Raw genomic sequence first — 21,375 nt, forward strand, 5'->3', positions numbered from 1 at the left:
CATTTATTTACAATTCCGTTTATTTATTTATTAAACAACATCAAATTTGTTCCTGTCTAAACCTATGTCAAAAATACACTAATTTACGTATCACGGCTAGATTGAATGATGACCGAACGACTAGTTCTACCCAAAGAGGTGACCATAATTACAGAAGACACGTAACAATACAAACACCAAATCCAACTAGCAATAACGAACCCTATTACAATACAACAAGGTTCCTTATCTAAAAACGTAACACTCACATATTATAAAACGATTGAGTTTAAAGCCGGTTAAATAACATCAAGGTCATAATACTCGTAGTTCGAATACGTCTCGGTAGAACGCACAATACATAATAACTGGTTTACCGAAAAACTAATAACGTTACAATAACAGAACTAAACTAGACGCCGTCGCTCTATAACGCTTTTAAAAAAAATATTTATAAAATAAAAATAATTGTTACATTCCAATTTCGAATTTGGTGTTCTGTCAAGTGACAGTAAATAGAAAAAAAAAAAAGTTACGCGCCATTTTAAAAATTAGAAAAAAAATACGCGTTCGAAATTCGAAACAAATGTTTTGATTCACATACTATTATTAGCCAGAGATACAGATAATAGAATCGTGAGTGTATAAAAGTGCCTATTGTACAAGTGATATGATAACGGTTTAAATAAATAATAATATCAGCTTGTGATTGTGTTATTATTTGGTCAACAACGTAAACATGCAGACGACGAAGTTGAGGCCGCTCTTCCAGTTGGTATCTATTAACAAGGAAGTTATAAGGTTGGTGCCATATTTTTATTATTATTTTTTTCGAAAAAAAAATATAATGTCTGTGACCGGTGCGTGATTTGTGATAGGGCAAGTGACCCGGTTGTGGCCATCGACCCCTTTGTGGCCACTTGGGCCTTCAAATATTTATAACTAAGGCATGGACAAATAAATTACTCTGTTATGTACAGTATTTAAAATATTGAATATTGGAGACACTGATACCGTTGGCAGCTTTGATGTGTCAAACTTCACTTCGATGCAACAAGTCATTCTTTTTCGTTGAGGGTGAAATTGTTAAGATCTTAACAAAAAGGCTAAGGCGAGCGGGTGAGGATTTGGTTTTAATTTTTTTAATCTTTGCTTATTGTTTGGATGTTTATGTTAATACTACATGAAGAATATATTGTCTAAGTGGAATTAAAGTTATTTTGTCGCCATATGTTTCTGAAGTGGGATTATTAGAAGGTGGCCACTAATGGAGACAAAATTATGAATTTCTCCATCTTTGGCCACACGGCTGGCCAAAACTTTTGTACATAAACGCCCCACTTCTAGTCATTTATCGTAATTTATTTATTATTTTTTCTTGGCTTTACATATCAACAAACACATATTTTTCATTTTCAGAGATGCAATAAATTGCCTTCATACCAAGGGGAGGTCAGTTTACTTTGCAACTTTTACCAACGTCATACAAATGTATCTTTATTTATAAGTTAAATTCAAGTGAAGTAATAATATTTCATATTTTCCAAACTAAATAAAAACCATTGTTTGTAAAATGTCCAATTTAATTTATAAATTTTGATAATTTTTTCTTGTATTTTTTGATGGCCAGAACTGGCACAGAATCTGGCCAAAAATGGCACAAACTTTTTTTTTATACAGTTCTTTTTTTACTGGACGTTCATTAAAAAAAGGGTTTTCTTAGGCAAGATTAATACATGTTAAATGACTTTTTACAAGAAATATGTTCGTGATAACAAAAACTATAAGTTAAGAAAGCCTCAAAGTCAACAAAATTCTTAAAGTGGCCACAACCGGGTCACTCACGATACTAATTTATGTATCGCCAATTTAATTTAGCGCCAATCAAAAATCAAGGGTGCTTACTGCTTTTACACCAGAGATGTTGTGCTATGTATATAAGCGAAGATATAATAGCTAAGCCGTGAAACAATGTGACCGTTTCCCCTAATACTAAAGCTATGTAGCTGTGCTAGTAAGATGTACTACTAAGATGCACCGCCGTAAAGTAGTTGTGCGAGGAAGATGCAAACATTCATAGCACGCACCGTTCCATATAAAAAAATAGCTTAGCTGAGTCCGTTTCCACTAGTGCTAAGCTAATTGTACCAATGAATATGATTGGTGGAAGCCAAACGCATCCACAACAACGTATCATAGCACATCTCAGGTGGATAGGATAAGCGCTCTAAAACAGGTAGGTACTAAATATTGTGTGTAGTGTTATTGTTTTGATTTTAAGAGATGTAGTGTTTTGTTATTCTATAATATAATATTATGTCTATATACATATAATATTATGAAGATCTTTAACTGATTTCATAACGTAGGCTTGTCATTTTAGATACATTGGTATTTATTAGGTATTTATATTATACTTACAATAATAAGTATTATTTATATTTTACGTCAATATTAGGCAAATACGTGTTTTACTGTCGTACTTAAAGTCAGTTAATGGTTACTTAAAGCAGTCCTTAGCATTTTTTTTTTCGGAACAAAATCGTTAGTAATACTTTAAGTAATCATTAAATGTCTCTGAGTACGCCAGTTACGTATATATGTGAACTTCGTTTATTAACCATATTCGCCTCGAAGTAATAGTTTTCTTAATAAGTATTATTATATTATCTTACTCTTAAAACACTATATTTATCTGTCAAGTGGTAAACACAGGACATTGTCTCTGACCGATTAAAATCATTTCTCTATTGAGTGATCATTTGATCATTAAGATCACTCAAAACTGTACCGTAAATATTGGTTTAACTAAATAATAAAAGAACACACTACAACGATGTTTTGATAATGTGTATGCAAAACTAAACATTAGCTAGGTTTTTATTAGGTTTTCTATTCAAAACATAAATCATCAAATCCGGTTTTTAGTTCGAACTTATGTAAGTACGGTACTATAAACGACCTAGACTTTAGTTAATGGATCAAAATGAAAATTATATACTGACAAGCTGGCCCGGCTAACTTTAAACCTTTCCTGAACTTTCACTAATAATTCAAGACCAAAATTAGCCAAACCGACCTAGTTGTACTCAAGTTTTAGCGAGACTAACGAACAGCATTGATATTTGTATACTTACTCGTAATAGAGATTATTCTCGGAGTTTATTGGGATTAGTAATTTTTCAACAAAGATTTAAAGTAAAACTATCACATTTACGTGCACTTGTATTTATTTATGATGGTTGATTTTATTAAATGTTTATAATAAACTGAATTACAGGACTGTAGCAGTCGCCAGTACAGCGGTGAAGACAGAAACCTTAAAACCATGGAACGCGATCCCAGGACCGTCATCGTTGCCCATCATTGGACAAATACACCATTTCCTTCCCGGAGGTACTACCCTTACTTAACTACCTACAAGAGAAAATTCACTGAAATCATAACTTTTATTAACGACTAGCAAACCAGGCGAACTCCGTTTCGCCACCAATGATTTTCCCTTTTTCTCTTGAATTTTCTTTGCTATAAACCTCACGGAGCCCGAGACCTTACCAACGAATGCAAAACCGTGGAAATCGGTTCGTGCGTTCTGAAGTTATAGCGTCAGGAAGGAAAATCCGACTTATTTTTATATTATAGATTTATATTTTTTCAGTTGATTTTATTAGTTATTTTCCTAGTTTAATTTCTGCACTTTTCTTTAACTATATCGTTTGAGACGAATGCTAAATGAATAAGTTATTATATTTATTAATTAGATTAAACCGTTACTATATAGATAACCTTTATCTTAATAAGTAATTACCACAGTTCCACGTGAGCGTATCTTATATTTAGATTTGTAGGTACCTACAAATTCGCGACTACTACCTAGCAAGTGGGCTTAGCTATGATTCCCAATCAAAAAAGTCAAAATTTAAATCATTTATTCCTATTAAACCATAAATAAGTACTTTTGAAATATCAACAAATAAAGAAATAATAGTCTGTCAGTCGTTCCAAAGCGTAGCTTCCGTAACAATATGCAGCCTGCAATTAGTGCCTTTTATATAGTGCACATATTATGTAACAGCTTGTACAAGCCTTTCCGTTTTTTACCGGATACATTTCGGAGAGTGTGCGGGGGAATTGCACAACTTGATTCCTCCTAGTCCTTTCCATCATCGAACCACAAGACAATCGGCGAGGCGTCACCGCTTCATGGTAGATATCCCACCCACTCGCACGAAGCGCTTCGCTTCAAGCTTACTTGTGCGAACTGCTAGGGAGTGGAACTCCTTGCCGGAGTCTGTGTTTCCTGATGGGTACCTGTACAGCAACCTGGGTGTCTTCAAAGCCCGAATGAATAGGTTACTTATGGGCAGACGTGCTCCGTCGTTGGCCACATCATCACTTACCATCAGGCGAGATAGCGGCCCAACGCCGACCCATTTAATATAAAAAAACCGAAACAAAAGACTATTTCACTAATGCTATAATTAACAATTACAGGCAGTTTTGGTGACATGAAAGACCCTGAAACTATATCGAGGCTGCTTGAAACGTATGGACCAATTGTAAGGCTGGACAGCATGCTGGGGAAACCACCTCTGCTCTTCTTAAGTGACCCTGACAGCGCGGAACTTGTAAGTATACAATTGTTTTCTTCTTATTGGATAAGGCGGTAAACGAGCAGACGGATCACCTGATGGCAAGCAATCAGCACCGCTAATACAAAGCAACAACAAGGAGTTACAAGTGCGTTGCCGGCTTTTGGGAATTAGAAATTTGAGCGTTGGAAGGTTTTTTAAGGGGCAAGACCGCCACGACGAGTAGTCTTCTTTCTTTTTCTTAAAACACTTTGATGACATTTTATTTAGCCCTAAAATGTTATTTTCTGCCCCGAACTCAATAAATAATAAAAAAATATTAATTAATCTACATTTAAGAAGACATTGTAGAATAACTTCTCAAAATTTGACAAAATGTCATTGACATGTTGTAGGATTTGCAAGATGACTTCATTCAATGTGAAGTCTAAATCCACTCTAAGTATGTATCTATCAATCTTAAGTTGATTACCTATACTTGTCCAATGACCTCTATAAGAAACGAAGATAACGCAAGAAACTAATTAGAGAAACAAAAAACCCAAATGCAATATAAAAACTTGTAGCGTACCGCAATTATATTAAATCACTAGAACCAAAAACTTGAATACTATAATTTACACAGGTAACACAAAAAGCATCGTCAAAATAATATATTCGTTTGAAATACCACAAAACATCTGTTGTTTGTTTTATAATAATAACTAATAAAAGAAAGTCGATTTGTAGGTATATTTTGTATTAAAGGTATATCTTCTATTTATACTTAAATACCGATTTTATTAATCACGGCTAATGTTTATACGTGCATAACTACCGAACTACTCGATCAAATTGGATTAATCTAGTTTTATTTTGTATGCGATAATGTAATCGTCGCCGGCATTTCCGAACCGATACGACCTTCAAACTTTCAAGAAAAGAGCGTACCTATTCCTTTTAAAAGGCCGGCAACACACCTGTGTCTCCTCTGGTGTTGCGGGTGTCCATGGGCGGCGCTGATCGCTTACCATCATGTGACCCAGTCGTTTGTCTACTATTCTATTAGATTTTCTCTTAAAGATTTTCTAGCGAATCATCGCTAGATCGTATAAAATAGGTTTTGTAAATAAGGAACTACTTTACAGTATACATTATTGCTTAGTAAATTATTTACCTATCAACATTATGTTATTAACCCACTTCTGACCCATTAAGTTACTAGTCGCATTATAAATGCATTGTTGACGTAATATTACACAATACATATTAATATGACTGCAAGAGATTTTACTTAATCCCATCCCAATGCCAAGTAATCAATGGGCCCCGGTGCTGCGGACTACCTGGCGGGTTTACCGGGGCTCCAGTTCGAAAAGCAGGAGTAGGAACGGTGTGGTTTTTAGTCAATAAGAGTCCTACACTCCCTCTCGCCCCACCCAAGGCAGGAGAAGACATTAGATGATTTTCACCTCTCAAAAGAAAATGTAATTGTTCTCTGGCCCATTGCCAGAGAACAACTCAATGTCTTTTTTAATTATCTCCCTACTGATCGTCATCCTATTACAAACTTGAACTGCACGGTTGATGCAATGGCTGGGCAATCTGCTACCGAGTATCCTTGTTATATCTTTTAGCGTATAAAGGAGTTTTTTACAAGGGCTTTTAAAAAAACTCTTTTATATGCGACTCTTCTAAAAAGGAGTGTATTATTTCCCCTCTTTTTTTCGCACCTAGCTACGATAGCATAGATCTACATATCCCATGCATGAATGTCTGAAACGATATACGTGATGTATATTGTATAAACAAACTTATTTTAAAACGCTATTATTCTGAAAACATGATATACACAGGTGTGATTTAAAGGAACGTGATCCTTATCCTTATCTGAAAACGTTGCATATGAGATAACTCTTATCAAAGATAGACGTCAGCGTCCTTTTGAATATTCAAGTACCTACATAACAATAAAAATATTTTTAATAAAAGGATTTTTTTGTAAAATCAAAATTCTTAATCTACATATTTGATTTGTTAACTTTTATTATGTATCTCAACCAAAATGACGCATCGGGTTCGATAATCTGACTTGTGTATCGTAGCAACGATGCCAAGTAGGTAACCTCGCGAGTGTCCTCAGAAAAGCCTTTTTAAGTATTAAAATCTGAACAATGCATGGTTTCAGAATGTTTAGAACGAAAGAAACCGTTTATTACGCCACGATACATAAGTGACCGAGAATTCAGGTACACAATAAAATGAAATATATAAATAAAAATATAAATAATAAATTAATTAAAAATTATATAATACACAAGCATAGGTACATTATATGTATAGAATAAAGATCAAATATTAAAGAAAAATAAAAATATAGCTATAATAACTACTATCGCTGTATTTTTATTATAAGTACCTAAAGCTACTTTAATTGAAGCCTGCAGGCTAGGTCTAGCTGTTGATTTTCTTTCATCTTTCATTTTGAACCTTTTTGCAGGTTTTACGAAGTGAAAACTGGTTGCCGCACCGTCCCGGGTTTCATTCGCTCGAATATTATAGAAACGATTACAAGAAAGATAGAGGACACGTAACAGGACTTATTTCTGAGTAAGTTGATAGTTATAATTAGTAATTTAATATTTAAATAAAAATGGAAACTAATCATCAATTTCAAAATGGTCACAGATGTCGGTACGAAGTTCAGCATTGTACCTGAACTGATAAATAATAATAGGTTAAACCTTTACACCCAACGTTATACCTTTTTATCCCCGAAGGGGTAGACAGAGGTGCACATAACGGCACGTAATTCCGCTAAACAATATAAGTACGCCTATTTTTTACCATTTGTGTTATAGATAAGTCCCGTGAAAAAGGGCTCCCCCTTTTGCCATATGCTAGACCTTTACACATTTTTTTTTATTATAAAAGACCCAAAAATTGTATTATTTTCAGTCCTGAAACCAAATCTATGACGTCTTTCACAGCGACTACTGTTGCGTCTTGCCAAAGACAATATAACTCGACCAACAATGCCAAATTATTACAATTAAAATTTATATTTTTTCCAGTCACGGCGATGTATGGAAGGAGTTCAGGTCTACAGTCAATCCTGTGATGTTGCAGCCTAAGACCATCAAGCTATACACCAAAGTACTTGATGAGGTGGCTCAGGATATGATAGTCAGGTAAGGTATTTAATATGATGATCAACTCAGCTCATATAGTTGCCGTTTGTATAGGATCTGTTTTCAATTAAAATAACCTTCAATTTTCTTTCTCTTCAAGTTATAATATCCTATATATTCATATTCATATTCTAGTACCATATCTAAATTACTATATTGAAAACTATTTCTGTAACATACATAAGTGGAATTCAAGTTACCAACAAAGACACACGTGTCTCACTACTATGTAATATCATTAGATGACAATATAAATAACTTAACAAATGTGCATAAAATTACTAACATATAGAAATATGCAATTTGCTTCATTTTTTAACCATGTTTATACTTGCAACTACAGGTATTCTGAGGTATTAGATCTATTGATTAATATAACCTCGTTTAGAAATATTACAGGATTTTGCCCAGACCTTCGCTTTTATGAATTTCATCAAAAACACTCAGATCTGTTGTTCAATTACATCTGTTTTGACACCATGTTTCATTAAAATCGGTTGAACAATTTACACGCTAAAAACTGCCTAAACAAATTAGTTTTCACACAAAAATGCCTGTATGTTATGATACCAAACATAATAAGTCATAATATGCGTATTATTTCCAAAACCCTACTATTAATATCGTATCCAATACATAGCCTCCCACGGAACACGAAACTCATCTAATCATTGAGTTCAATCAGGATGAGATTGGGCGGAATAATGAGAAGCATTCATTTCTGCCAAAAGACAAATGCCTTTTCCCTTCTCTCTATTTATTAATTAAATTCCCCGGATGAAATAAAGGATGTCTTTTATTTCGTTCCTTTTAGCCGGTAGACAATAAGATGCTTCATTTAGTGGGTATTTAGCGACCATTTTTAATTATCACTTATATTCTCATTTGGGTTTGAATGGTTGACGAATCAAATTACTTTGGGCGGTCATCCGAATTAATTCATTCTGGATTGTTATGTACAAACCTACTCTATTTCATCATATACTCATTAGCGGTTCCATAATGACACTAACCGCCGTACTCAGAGTCATTTAATGATTACTTTACCCAGTCCTTAGCAATTGTTTTCAATACAAAATCGTTACTAAAGAATAGTTTAAGTAACATTAAATGTCTCTGAGTGCGGCAGTTTATACTTACCATATAACTATTTTACAAGTAACTAATATAGGCATCTCTGTCACTTACAGGATGAAAGCTAACCGTGATGAGAACAACATGATAAAAAAAGATTTCGATAAAGAGATGAACTTATGGGCCTTGGAGTCTATTGGTACGGTGGCTCTTGGCTGCCGACTGAACTGCTTCGATCCGAACCTTCCAGCAGACTCGCCGGAGTGGCAGCTGATCCAATGCGTCCACGATCTCTTTGCTACAGCCAATGAGCTGGACTTCAAGCCAAGTTTATGGAGATATTACTCAACGCCGACGTTCAAACAAGCTATGAAGTTGTATGAGCATCATGAGAAGTAAGTTTTAGGACATTATAAAACTAATTTTCGTTTGGTTCATTTCAGCCTACTCTAATTCAACGAACGAACAAAAAACCTTTCGCAGATTGCATACTACAATTCTATTTATTGCTAACTTTCGTGAACACAAATGAACGAATTAAATGAAGATAAATAAATAGATTTTATAATGAAATTTAAAATAAAAAGTTATTTTAAGTAATTCTATTAGTAAATCAATAAAACCTACGGCCGAAGATTAAACGAAACTTGGCATTGGAGAACCGGAGAACCCTACTGAAATGTCTTTAAATTTTTTTTTCTACAGGAACAGTACGGTTAATTTAAATTTTAGTGGTTCTTGAACAGCGAGATTGTGTCTTTCTTATTTTAAAGTCTATTAAAACTAATTCTTCTAATTTCAGCTTAACAAAATACTTCATAAAGAAGGGAAAGGAACAGTTGAAGACCAAGCCTGACAATGAAAAGGGAGTATTGGAGAAGCTGCTGGAAATAAACGAAGAAGTAGCTCACATTATGGCCAGCGACATGTTATTTGCTGGTGTTGATACAGTAAGCAAAAATGTCTTAGCAGCGTACTCAGAGTCATTTAATGGTTACTTAACCAAGTCCATAGCTATTGTTTTTAGAACGAAATCGTTACTAAGTGATAGTTTAACTAATTATTGAATGTCTCTAAGTACGGCATTTATTTTTTTTTGTCTTTTGAACAAAAAATAACTGAAATTACAAATAAAGCTTTCTAGAAATATAAACTTAACTCAGAAATTAGATTTGAACGGAAGAATCGATTACACTATCAATTTCTTTCAATAATATTATAACACAAAGTTAAAAACTGCAAAGTAACAAATTATGGTATGAAATAAACAAATTACAATAAAGAATCCTTAAGTTTTTGACAATTGAAAACTGTTGAAGGCAAATCTTCCGCTAACGTCGGTCACCGGCGTTTAAAGTGTTAATTAAAGAAAAGTAGCTAACAAAATATAATATATTCTTTTAGGCAGCAAACACGGTAACAGCAACATTATACCTTCTGGCGAAGAACCCGGATAAGCAAGCAAAGTTAAGAGAAGAAGTGACGTCGAATGTGGAAAAGAGATCGTACCTAAGAGCTTGTGTTAAGGAGTCATTAAGAGTTATGCCTGTAGTATCAGCAAACGCTAGGAGAACCACAAAGGAGTACAATATAATGGGATATCAAGTGCCTATAGGCGTAAGTAGATTTATTAATGGTATCAATGGAGGTAGAATAGTATTTTTACGGCATAAGCCAGTAAAAGAACAGACGGATCACCTGATGGTAAGCAAACTCCGCCGCCAATGGACACCCGAAACACCAGAGGCATTATAAGAGCGTTGCCGACCTTTTGGGGGGTAGGAATTTAAGGGTTGTTGGTGAATCAGGGATTACCATTAAAACTTAACCTGAAAATCGATCCTCAGTGGCGCGTTCGGGGCTCTGATTAGCTGATTTATTCGAACCGGCCAATCAGAGCGCCGAACGCACTCTCGTTTCGATTACATACTTTAAATGTAAAGCAAACTCATACTAACGGTACAGGTCTCTTACTTACTCCACTTTTGTTCTTCAAGCTCTTAAAAATAATTATATGTTTCTGATCATACAAAACTTAACATTTCAGGTAGACGTCATCTTCGCTCATCGAGAGATGTCCCTAATGGACAAGTACTACCCAAACGCCAAAGAGTACATTCCAGAGAGGTGGCTAACCAACAAGGATGATCCATTGCACTATGGAAATGCTCACCCATTCGCCTATGGACCCTTCGGTTTTGGAGCGCGAAGCTGCATAGGTATGTTATGAATGTTAAGTATTCCTTGCATGAAAAAATCATTTTGATAAGGTTTCAAGTAGTTTAAAAAAGATCTATCATACACAAATTATTATGTAAAATATACGAAATAAATTGAAATTAACGGCTTCCTCACATTAATTAATTGAGAAAAGCTCAACTAGTTTCAAGTCACAACGGGACTCTTATTGATTATGCTGTAGTTTCCAAAATGAATCACTTTCAACAGTGGGTGTATTCTGGTTATTTTATGCCTACATTTTTGCACCAGGCATTATATGTAGTCTCACTTTAAAATCAATCCGAAAGCATCATAGCTAACACACATCAACAGCTTATTTATAAGTGACCACTGCTGACAGAGGCCTCTTATCGCACAGAGAAGATTTAAGCTTTAATCACCACGCTTGATCAATGTGGGTTGGATCATAGTTAAACGATATTTGATATTTGAACTCTAACTTTTCTTTACCAGGTCGTCGCATAGCAGAACTAGAAATGGACACATTTGTGGCGCGATTAATAGAAAACTTCCAAGTGGAATGGTTCGGACCCCCGCCTACAGTCGTGCAAGAAGCGCTCAACTACATCAAGGGACCCTACAACTTTGTATTCAAAGACATTAAATGAATAAACTAATTTTTGAATAAATTTTATTATAGTTAAGATAATATTAATTTTAATTAATGTATTTTTATGGATGATAATAATTATGGTTGTTTTTGATAAAAATATATGAAATACTAGCTGACCCAGCGGACTTCGTACCGCTTTCGCGTAGCAATGATGCTCTACTTTATTTTGGATTTATTTTATTTTAAGGACTTTACTAATTAAAAAAAAAAACAAAATATATTTTCATAATAGTATTTATTTCATAGGATTCAATAATTTCACTGTCCTGCAGGCGCCTTATCGGCTCTGATGACAATTTTGTGATTATCTGATGGCATGCGGTCTAATGCATTTGTGAATAATGCAACTAATTCATTGCGTTGAAGGAAAAATGTTTGAAGTTGTTCATCACAATGGATCTCTTTACTGAGTTGTTGTGTGCGCAACGCTGATCGACTTCTCTTGCTGAATTGTTATACAGTCTTCAACAGGCACTGGCAATAAGGAACCTGTTTGATGATATATTTGAATCCCTGAATCTGCAAGAATATAAATATGTATACAGGCAATTGTATAGCAAATTGTACCACCATGTCGCTCGCAAAATACTGCCACCATACTTTACATCATTTCAAATTAAAACTACTTTTAACCTCGACATTAAACAGCCTTCCACGGCAGCTTTAGGTAGTAGGCTTTTGGCTAGCTGACCCAGCGGACTTCGTACCGCTTTCGCGTAGCAATGATGCTCTACTTTATTTTGGATTTATTTTATTTTAAGGACTTAACTAATTAAAAAAAAAACAAAATATATTTTCATAATAGTGTTTATTTCATAGGATTCAATAATTTCACTGTCCTGCAGGCGCCTTATCGGCTCTGATGACAATTTTGTGATTATCTGATGGCATGCGGTCTAATGCATTTGTGAATAATGCAACTAATTCATTGTGTTGATGGACACATGTTTGAAGTTGTTCATCACAATGGATCTTTTTACTGAGTTGTTGTGTGCGCAACGCTGATCGACTTCTCTTGCTGAATTGTCCATAAAATATATTTGCAAAAAATAGTCTTCAACAGGCACTGGCAATAAGGAACCTGTTTGATGATATATTTGAATCTCTCATACATTTTCTTATATATAAAATTCTCGTGTCACAAAGTTAGTCTCCAAACTCCTCCGAAACGGCTCGACCGATTCCTCTGAAATTTGGTAAGCATATTGAGTAGGTCTGAGAATCGGCTAACATCTATTTTTCACACCCCTAAATAATAAGGGTGGTCCACCCCTCAAATTTTTTTTTTCATTTTTTCGACAAAATTTTTTTTATTTATTTTTTTATGATACGATATTCAAAAATACATACAACCCTAAGTTTTTGCCCTTCTATCACCAACCCCTATTTTTAATTAATCATTTTAGTAATTTAATTAATAATCTCTAATCTCTCATACATTTTCTGCATAACCATGTATACCAAATTGTAGTATTGTGTAGTCACCAAAAGTTACTAAAAATCAATATGAAGATGTGAACTTACCTTGATTAACAAACACTTATTAGCAAATAAAAATCTTCTTAGTCTTTAAAACTCGAAAAAATATTATGATAATCTCTCAGAAATATTGAAAAATATACATTTAATTTTGCATATTTTTAAAAACGCGCAATACGAATGTCAATGTCATTCACACCAATAGACTATATTGAAAGACGATCGTTTGTTCGAAAACGTGAATAGAAACTTTAACTTACACAAAATAAATCTCTGAACACACGCGTAACTGCTGATAATTTGTCATTATTTCTGAACGCACGCATAAATATTTGAGGAATTTCTATGCACTTTCCAACATTTTCAATAGATTTAAAAAAATACAGACAATTGTTTATTCACCATTTTCATAGTTTATGCATAAATGTCAATCATTATTTACAGAATTTGAATTTAGAAACAACAAATATTTGACATGTACAAATGAAAATTTATTGAATCTAGCTTTTGCCCGCGACTTCGTCCGCGTAGTGGTGTTAGTGGTCAAAATGCTGCCGTATGTCATCTAAAATGTGAATTACTTGAGAATATGTTACTGTTAGCATTTTTAAAGATATGTATTCCATAGAAACCACGACCGCCGATTCATCATTTTATAATCATGATGAAAAGTAGCCAAGGTTATCTATATTATTATCCTTTAATTTCCTATATATTGCCTATCAATAAAAAAATACATTGTTTCGTTGTTATATTCCAAAAAAAAACATTCGTGCAAGCGTAACCTCAACACAAACAGGGTTACTTTCGCATTCATAACATTAGTATGGTAGTAGGGATATTGGCGATTTAAATAAGTATATGTGTATTTAAATAAGAATCGAACGCGAGTGAAGCCACAGGCAAGCTATTAACGAAAATGACGAATTTTCAAGCAAATATTAATCTTCTCTATCAAACATTCTACGTCTTCTACCCTTTTTATTAAAAAGTAGCCTATGTTCTTTCGCTCCTCATTAAGTGTCTAAATACAAAATTTCACTGTTACAGGTTTAAAAATGACGAATTTCCATATGACCATTAATTATCCCCTATTTTTACCCATTCTCCGCTATTTTTTTGCAATTAAAAGTGTCAAGTAAGGTCTATTCTATCTCAGTACCAAATTTCATTAAAATCGGTTCACTGGTTTGGGCTTGAAAGCGTAATTACAGACAGACAGAGTTACTTTCGCATTTATAATATTATTAGGGATTCTGTGCTCCAAGTCTCCAACGCACACTTATTCAATAGCATTTGTTTTTTAGTATCCAATAGCATTTATCCAACAATGAACTTTATCCAATAGCAATAAAGCTCAAATTGACTCTACGTATTAGTTAGAAAAAGTTTGTATGGGATAAAGAAAAGGGCAGTTTTTAGGGTTTTTCCGTCAATTATTTGATATTTTCTCGCCGTAAAAACCATCCTTGAACTTCGACGAATATTATAAAAAAAGAATTGGCCAAATTGGTCCAGGCGTTCTCGAGTTATGCGCTTACCAACACTTTTAGCGATTCATTTTTATATATAAGATTTACTATTAATTAATTAATTGTATAATTAATTTAAGAGAGTTATTATTAGTATTATTTATAATTAATAATGAGAGATACACTGACAGTAAACGTCACTACTAAGTTTGATGCATAAACACACATAAACATTAATGATGGCCGACAACTGTGGAGGGAGTGAGAGAAACAGGAGACCGGCTTCGGTCTCATCCCCACTCCGCGTTGTTCACTGGGTAGTTACACCGATATAGTCTGGCCAATGAGTATCCAGAGTAAAAGCGCGGAAAATTTTAAAAATTAATTAAATTACTAAAATGATTAATTAAAAATAGGGGTTGGTGATAGAAGGGCAAAAACTTAGGGTTGTATGTATTTTTGAATATCGTATCATAAAAAAATAAATAAAAAAAATTTTGTCGAAAAAATGAAAAAAAAATTTGAGGGGTGGACCACCCTTATTATTTAGGGGTGTGAAAAATAGATGTTAGCCGATTCTCAGACCTACTCAATATGCTTACCAAATTTCAGAGGAATCGGTCGAGCCGTTTCGGAGGAGTTTGGAGACTAACTTTGTGACACGAGAATTTTATATATAAGATTAGATATTATTATATTTAATTGGTTGCTTTTTTAATTCATCTATACCTAAATACCTACTTATTTTAATGTTTGATGTTTTCATGAAAGGTAAGTCACAAATTATATTAGACATAGGTATTACTAGCTGTGCCCGCGACTTCGTCCGCGTGGAATAGTTATTTTAGGCATTATTTTTATTTTTGCAAACAACTTTCTCAGCTTCACAAATTATAGCTGTTACCCACGGTTAATTTGTGCATTGAAAATTAGTGATAGTACTGGATTATGATTATAAGGAACAATCCACACTCATTTCTATACTATATGTGTTTCCATTATTTTCCGGAAACCTGCGCCTGTAGGTTGGGTAACCACCACCCCGGTTTGTGTTTCAGAAATAAAATTCCTAGGGTACTTTTTAGATGGGCTCGCTACGTACGCGTTATAGCAGTGATAAGTCCCCTCTTTGAAGAGTGGCTTGAGAGGCGTCACGGCGTCCTCACCTACCGCCTGACGCAGTTACCTACTTACCGGACACGGAAGTTTTGGCCAAACGGCCGAGGACCGCCCGGAAGATATGGTGGAGCATACAGTGGCAGTGTGCATTGCATGTGCTGAGCATCGCCATGTCCTTAGGGATGTGAATGGCGACGGTAACCTCTCACGTCCGGCTCTAGTTCAGGCCAAGGTGCGGAGCGAGGGGGAAAGGGACGCCGTCTCCCCCTTCTGCGAAGTAGTCATCCTAGCTAAGGAGGAGGCGGAGCGCGTGAGGGAACGATCCTCATCACGCCCCAGCCGCCGCAGAAGACACTCCGGGCGTCGAGGATCGCGTGACGATCCCCGGCCACCGTAAGCGCAGGTCTGCGGACGGCGAGTAAGAGTAGCTCGTCGCCTGATCAAAACCAGACCCGTGCGTACCGTGCGTCGCGTTCTGTGCGCGCCTCAAAGAGCCAGGCCACTACAGATGGGACCCAATAGTCTAACAGACAACGTAAAAGATTACCGGGGCCCCGGCTCAACGGGGTGATTTTTACACTCCTTCTCGCTTCACCCAAGGCAGGAGTAGCCAACGGATGATTTTCCCCCCTCAAAAAAAAAAGAAAGAGTACTTTCTAGAACAAATGTTTTCTTTCATACATGGTGACGCAAGGTTATGAAATCCTTAAGAACCATATTTTTATACCCTATCATATTTTTATGACAATAAATTGAAGAATTGGATTATTTTGTTTGTCAAATATTTCAGCCGATATTATTGCACTATACGTAGAATCTGGTTGTACTTTGTTAGACAGCCACAATAAAATGTGGGCGTGTGGTAAACCGCTTTTTGCCATTCTACGCTGTAAACAAACGCTTTCGATGGTCAATGATCAAAAAATGTTTTACTTCGTTAGTAAGACTATAATTTTTTTGAGTATAGTTACACCACATTCCGCGTCGTTCGCAAACAATGCCTCTCCTCCTGGCAGCGTCGTGTTTCGCACATCATGCGGCGCGCGTGAATTTTATATCGGAGTTATTTTAAAATTGTAATATCTTCTAAGATGTTTATTGAAGTTTAGTGATGTCAAAGACAATTTTGTTCACAATTAAATACTCTTAATGAACAACACATTTATTTCGATAAAGATTAATATTTTTTCGTTAATACAACTCTTAACAAATAATGCATTAATTTCGACCCAGTCTGATTACCATAAAAACGATTCTAGTAAGTTAATCCTAAAAGATAGACATATACTGTCGCGGACTTTTTTTAGATCATTTTAAGAGGAATAATTCTTTCATACATATAATTTTCGTATCTTGAACCATTTTCGCAGCGCACGCAACGGAAGCCCTCAAGAATTAATAATTTCCCCCGTTTTGTCCACATTTTCCTTTATTTCTTCGCTCCTAATAGTTATAGCGTAATATTTTATAGCCTATATATAACCTTCCTCGATAAATGAACTATCCAACACAAAGAGAGTTATTGAAATCAGCCTAGCAGTTTTGGAGATTAGCGCGTTCGAACAAACTAACAAACAAACAAACAATCAAACAATCAAACAATCAAACAAACTCTTCAGCTTTATAATATTAGTATAGATAACACAGTATCTTATACTGTGTAAGCAGTAAGTTGATATGAGTAACAATAAATACCAAACCATTTTATGCGTAATTCATAAAATAGTTTCCCTATGATTAAAAAGAATCAAACCTTCAAAAAAATGACAGACATACTCTTTTATAAAAGGCCGGTAAACTCCTCTGGTGTTGCGGGTGTCTATGGACGGCGCTAATCGCGTACCTTCAGGTGACCCGACTGCTCATTTACCCCCTTTTCCATAAAAAAAGTAAGTGCAATATAGAGTTCCGTTATTAAAATTCAGCAACTTCAGTAAACACAGAAGCACTTAGAAATGAAGCACCAAAAAATGTGTTTATGAATAAAAGATGCAATATCGCTGATCTATGCAAAGTCCAGGTCACAAAGCTTGTTTGTGAGAGCCAGAGGTTCTGGACCTGTAGCCTATTTACAATTCAAATTGTACCTTCAACTGGACAATAAGAATTAAAAGTGGTAGAACAGCTACGGTCGGTAAACAACGAAGTCTTGCGGCGGGAATGCAAAGACTGTGCAAGTTCGTTAGTCTCCCTGGTCCGCCCATCTCGCCCATCTCGCCCATCTCGCCAGTTGGCTAGCAAACGGTGTTAAATAAATTCAAGAAGGAATCTCATTTAGTTCAGTACGTTTGTTAAAGTAAACGGTGATTTGAATTGCAGTTTCCATAAATGTTAAGTTGTTCATATCTGAATGTGATTGTTAAAGGTTACTTCTGGTTGAGGTTTTAATAACTAAATTGTTTTAATTCAATCTCGCAATTACAGCCGTAGTCACCAAGTAATTTTTAGTCAGTAAGAGTCGATACTCCCTCTCACCTTACCCTGGCGAAAAAAGTCATTGGATGATTTTCCCTCCGGAAAAAAGAGGCACCAAGTAATAAGCTGCAGTCAATGTTGCTACTTAAGCCAACCACTTAAAGTTCCAAATGGATGAATTATTTATTATAAACATCGCATAAGACCTACCCTTACATTAGAAAGCTCGTCATCATCTCTATTTCAACCAATCCGTGACGTTACTACCTATTACGGCACTTAAATTTACTTCCGCAAATTCCCTTCAAAACCAAAATACCATCGAAATAGTTGATAGCTAGGTAATTTAACAAGATTGATATCCGGAACAAGTTGTGAGCCAGTTTATATTCATAAGATGCACCCACGCGCTATGAATACCGAGGTACGGATCAGAGATTTTGCGAAGCGTTGTATTTTACGATGATAGGCTTCTGCCTTGGAAAGTGGGTGTCAATCTTATAAACTATTAGGGGTAAGAGGAACTATGATTTGTTGTGACGTCATCTATATAGATTCTAAGTTAAAGCATTGTAAGGTGACAGTAACTTTTACTTCTTGCATAAACCCTACCGACTATCAAATCAATTTCGGCGAAATCCATTTATTGTGTTAATAACGCTCTGTGTTTTCATGATTTCCTAGTAACGCTACACGTGGGGAAACGATTGCGGCATTTCTGCTACTATTGGAAATATGGACAAGCCAGCAATAGCGTACCAGATGACAGGACGAATAAAACAAATTAAATTACGTCAAAGTATTATTAATATCAATAGTACCTTTTGTAATAGATACGTATATCACTGAAATTCGGCCGTTAAGATAGTAATGAGTCGCTTTCTTATAAATATGTTCCGGTACAATACATGATTATATCTCTAGGGATATAACTATATTACTGCGACATATCTCCAAAATGTTAGGAGAGAAACAATGAAAAGTGTAAGTAAGTTATTCATCTCAATAACAAACACAAACAAAAACAATTCTCCATTCATTTCACTTAATTCTGTACTACGTATGTAAGTATATAAGACCTTAGAAGCTAGTGTATACCATTCCAGCGTTACCAAACATTGGGGCTCCATTTAGGCCTCGATAAAAGCTTCCAAACAAATGCCTTGAAAGGGTATTAGACTCCCCTCAATCCCGTATTTAACGCCTTAAGCCGTATAAGTAACATTGCTTTTATTTCCTCACTCCATTCGCAGAATATATCGAGAACTGATACTGTTTTTAGTGTATTTATTTCGAGTAGTTACTCTTGTGACGTCATGTAGCACGCATGGTTCGAATGCCGCTTCTCCAGTTTGTCTTATTTAAATTATTAGTTTAAAATACCTCTCCACTACCTCTCTAGTGGCCGCAACTGCCGAACAAGGAGGTTTGGATTCGATTCCCGGGTTGGGAAATGAGATGATTTTTATTTTCTATAAATAAAAAAATGGCAATAGGCTCACCCTATTACATGGGATTTATAACACAAATGGTGATTAGTGTGTATGTATCGCGACATTACGTGCTGTATTGTGCACCTCTACCTACCCCTTCGGATATAAAAAGCGTATCGTAGCATAGATAGTTAACAAAATAAATACCACCCAAAAATTCACAATGAACAATAACCAAATGTTCCAAGAGAGAATCGGAGTCATCTTTTATTAACTCAATATTCCTAAATAAACAACTACCATTTAAAAAACACATCTCAAATACGACAGAAACGTCACAGTTATGACGAAAACACTTCCAATTCAGTGTTAATTTGACCTCTTATCAGTTGGGCACATTCGTAGACCCATTCTCGGAGCCAAAGACCAATTACTGTTGTAATTGGAATAGGTAGCTTCAGTAGAATATTGTAGGGTCTCCAACAAATATTATCGTTTCTATTGAGCCTCGTAGGCGTTTGTTAGCTGACGACTAAAGGGTCCGTTTGGTCCTTTGTTAGTCCTATTATTGTACATGTTCGCATTTCTTGATATAAGGATAAAACGTCGCAAATTGATTTAATAATTTGATCTTTGTATGTGGGACGGACTGATATACGTATCTAGTTGGCGATTTTGTATTGATCGAGCTTCAACTACTTATTCTTATGTAGTCAAGATTAAAATGAAGGTATGCACTACGAGGATATATAAATATGTAAATATTTCGTTCCATTGGGTTCTGAGTGTGGTTCAGAGTTTTTAGATGGTCAGAATTTGTTGAAATGTACTGAGTGTAATGTGATCAGTAACTGGCTTAACTGGCTTAACCTCATTGCCATAGAATTATGCGACAACAGGTGAAAATTTAGTATAGGCCAGCACACTTATATTTAACCTTTCTGGTAGAAATTAGTGTAAATTTTAATTTTACATAATAATATTTTTTTCTATTTTTATTATTTCTATGGGATTTTTGTCCATATACGGATACGTCAACCCCATCGAATAAGAATTATGTTACTGTTCATTTATTTCGATCAACTTCGCATTTCTTTGTATTAAACTATTTAAGAAAACGATGATTTGGTAATGGACGATGAAAGGACATACAATAATTCGAATCACAATCTTGGACCGAAATCTGTGGACGTACATAAATACATAAAGGTAATAGGTTCTTACATTCCTGATTATCTTACACGTGGACATGCCTTGAAGAGTTTTGGACAAAGCTTTTGATTTGTAATAGAATAGAAACATTGCCTGAAGGGACGGGTAGACAAGAACCAAAATGTTTTTGGTTGTATAATCATATTTTGTCACAAACAAGCTTCTGTTTACAGAATAACTAAACTAAATTATATTTTTAACGAGATTTGTCTGGAACATAATATTGTTAACAAAATAATCGGGTAGACTGAGTGTTTTAAGTGTGGGAGAGCCATGCTTCGGCACGAATGGGCTGGCTCGACCGGAGTGATACCACGGCCTTGCGTTGTGTTTCGTTACATGAGTGAGGTTACCGGACGCCCAATTACCCTAATCCCTAATTAATCCCAATCTTCCCAATCTCCGATTCGATTCACCAACAACCCTTAAAATTCTTAACCTCCTAAAGGCCGGTAACGCACTTGTAACGCCTTTAGTGTTTCGGGTGTCCATGGGCGGCGGTGATTGCTTACCATCAGGTGATACGTCTGCTCGTTTGCTGGCTTATACCATAAAAAAGACACGAGTGGTTCATAA

At 35.2% G+C, this 21,375-nt stretch overlaps 1 protein-coding gene across 1 annotated transcript; it reads left to right on the forward strand.

Moving 5' to 3' along the window:
• Positions 1-301: 301 nt before the first annotated feature.
• On the forward strand, positions 302-11,889 carry LOC118263547 (cytochrome P450 CYP12A2-like). The gene is made up of 10 exons (XM_050705213.1): positions 302-780; positions 3,260-3,375; positions 4,474-4,607; positions 7,051-7,160; positions 7,625-7,741; positions 8,932-9,210; positions 9,618-9,765; positions 10,220-10,432; positions 10,863-11,034; positions 11,510-11,889. The coding sequence occupies exons 1-10, from the start codon at positions 719-721 to the stop codon at positions 11,662-11,664; spliced, it is 1,506 nt and encodes a 501-aa protein (XP_050561170.1). The 5' UTR covers positions 302-718; the 3' UTR covers positions 11,665-11,889.
• The last annotated feature ends 9,486 nt before the right edge of the window (positions 11,890-21,375 follow it).

The sequence above is a fragment of the Spodoptera frugiperda genome, chromosome 27 (assembly GCF_023101765.2).
Source record: "Spodoptera frugiperda isolate SF20-4 chromosome 27, AGI-APGP_CSIRO_Sfru_2.0, whole genome shotgun sequence".
Classification (NCBI taxonomy): Eukaryota; Metazoa; Arthropoda; class Insecta; order Lepidoptera; family Noctuidae; genus Spodoptera; species Spodoptera frugiperda.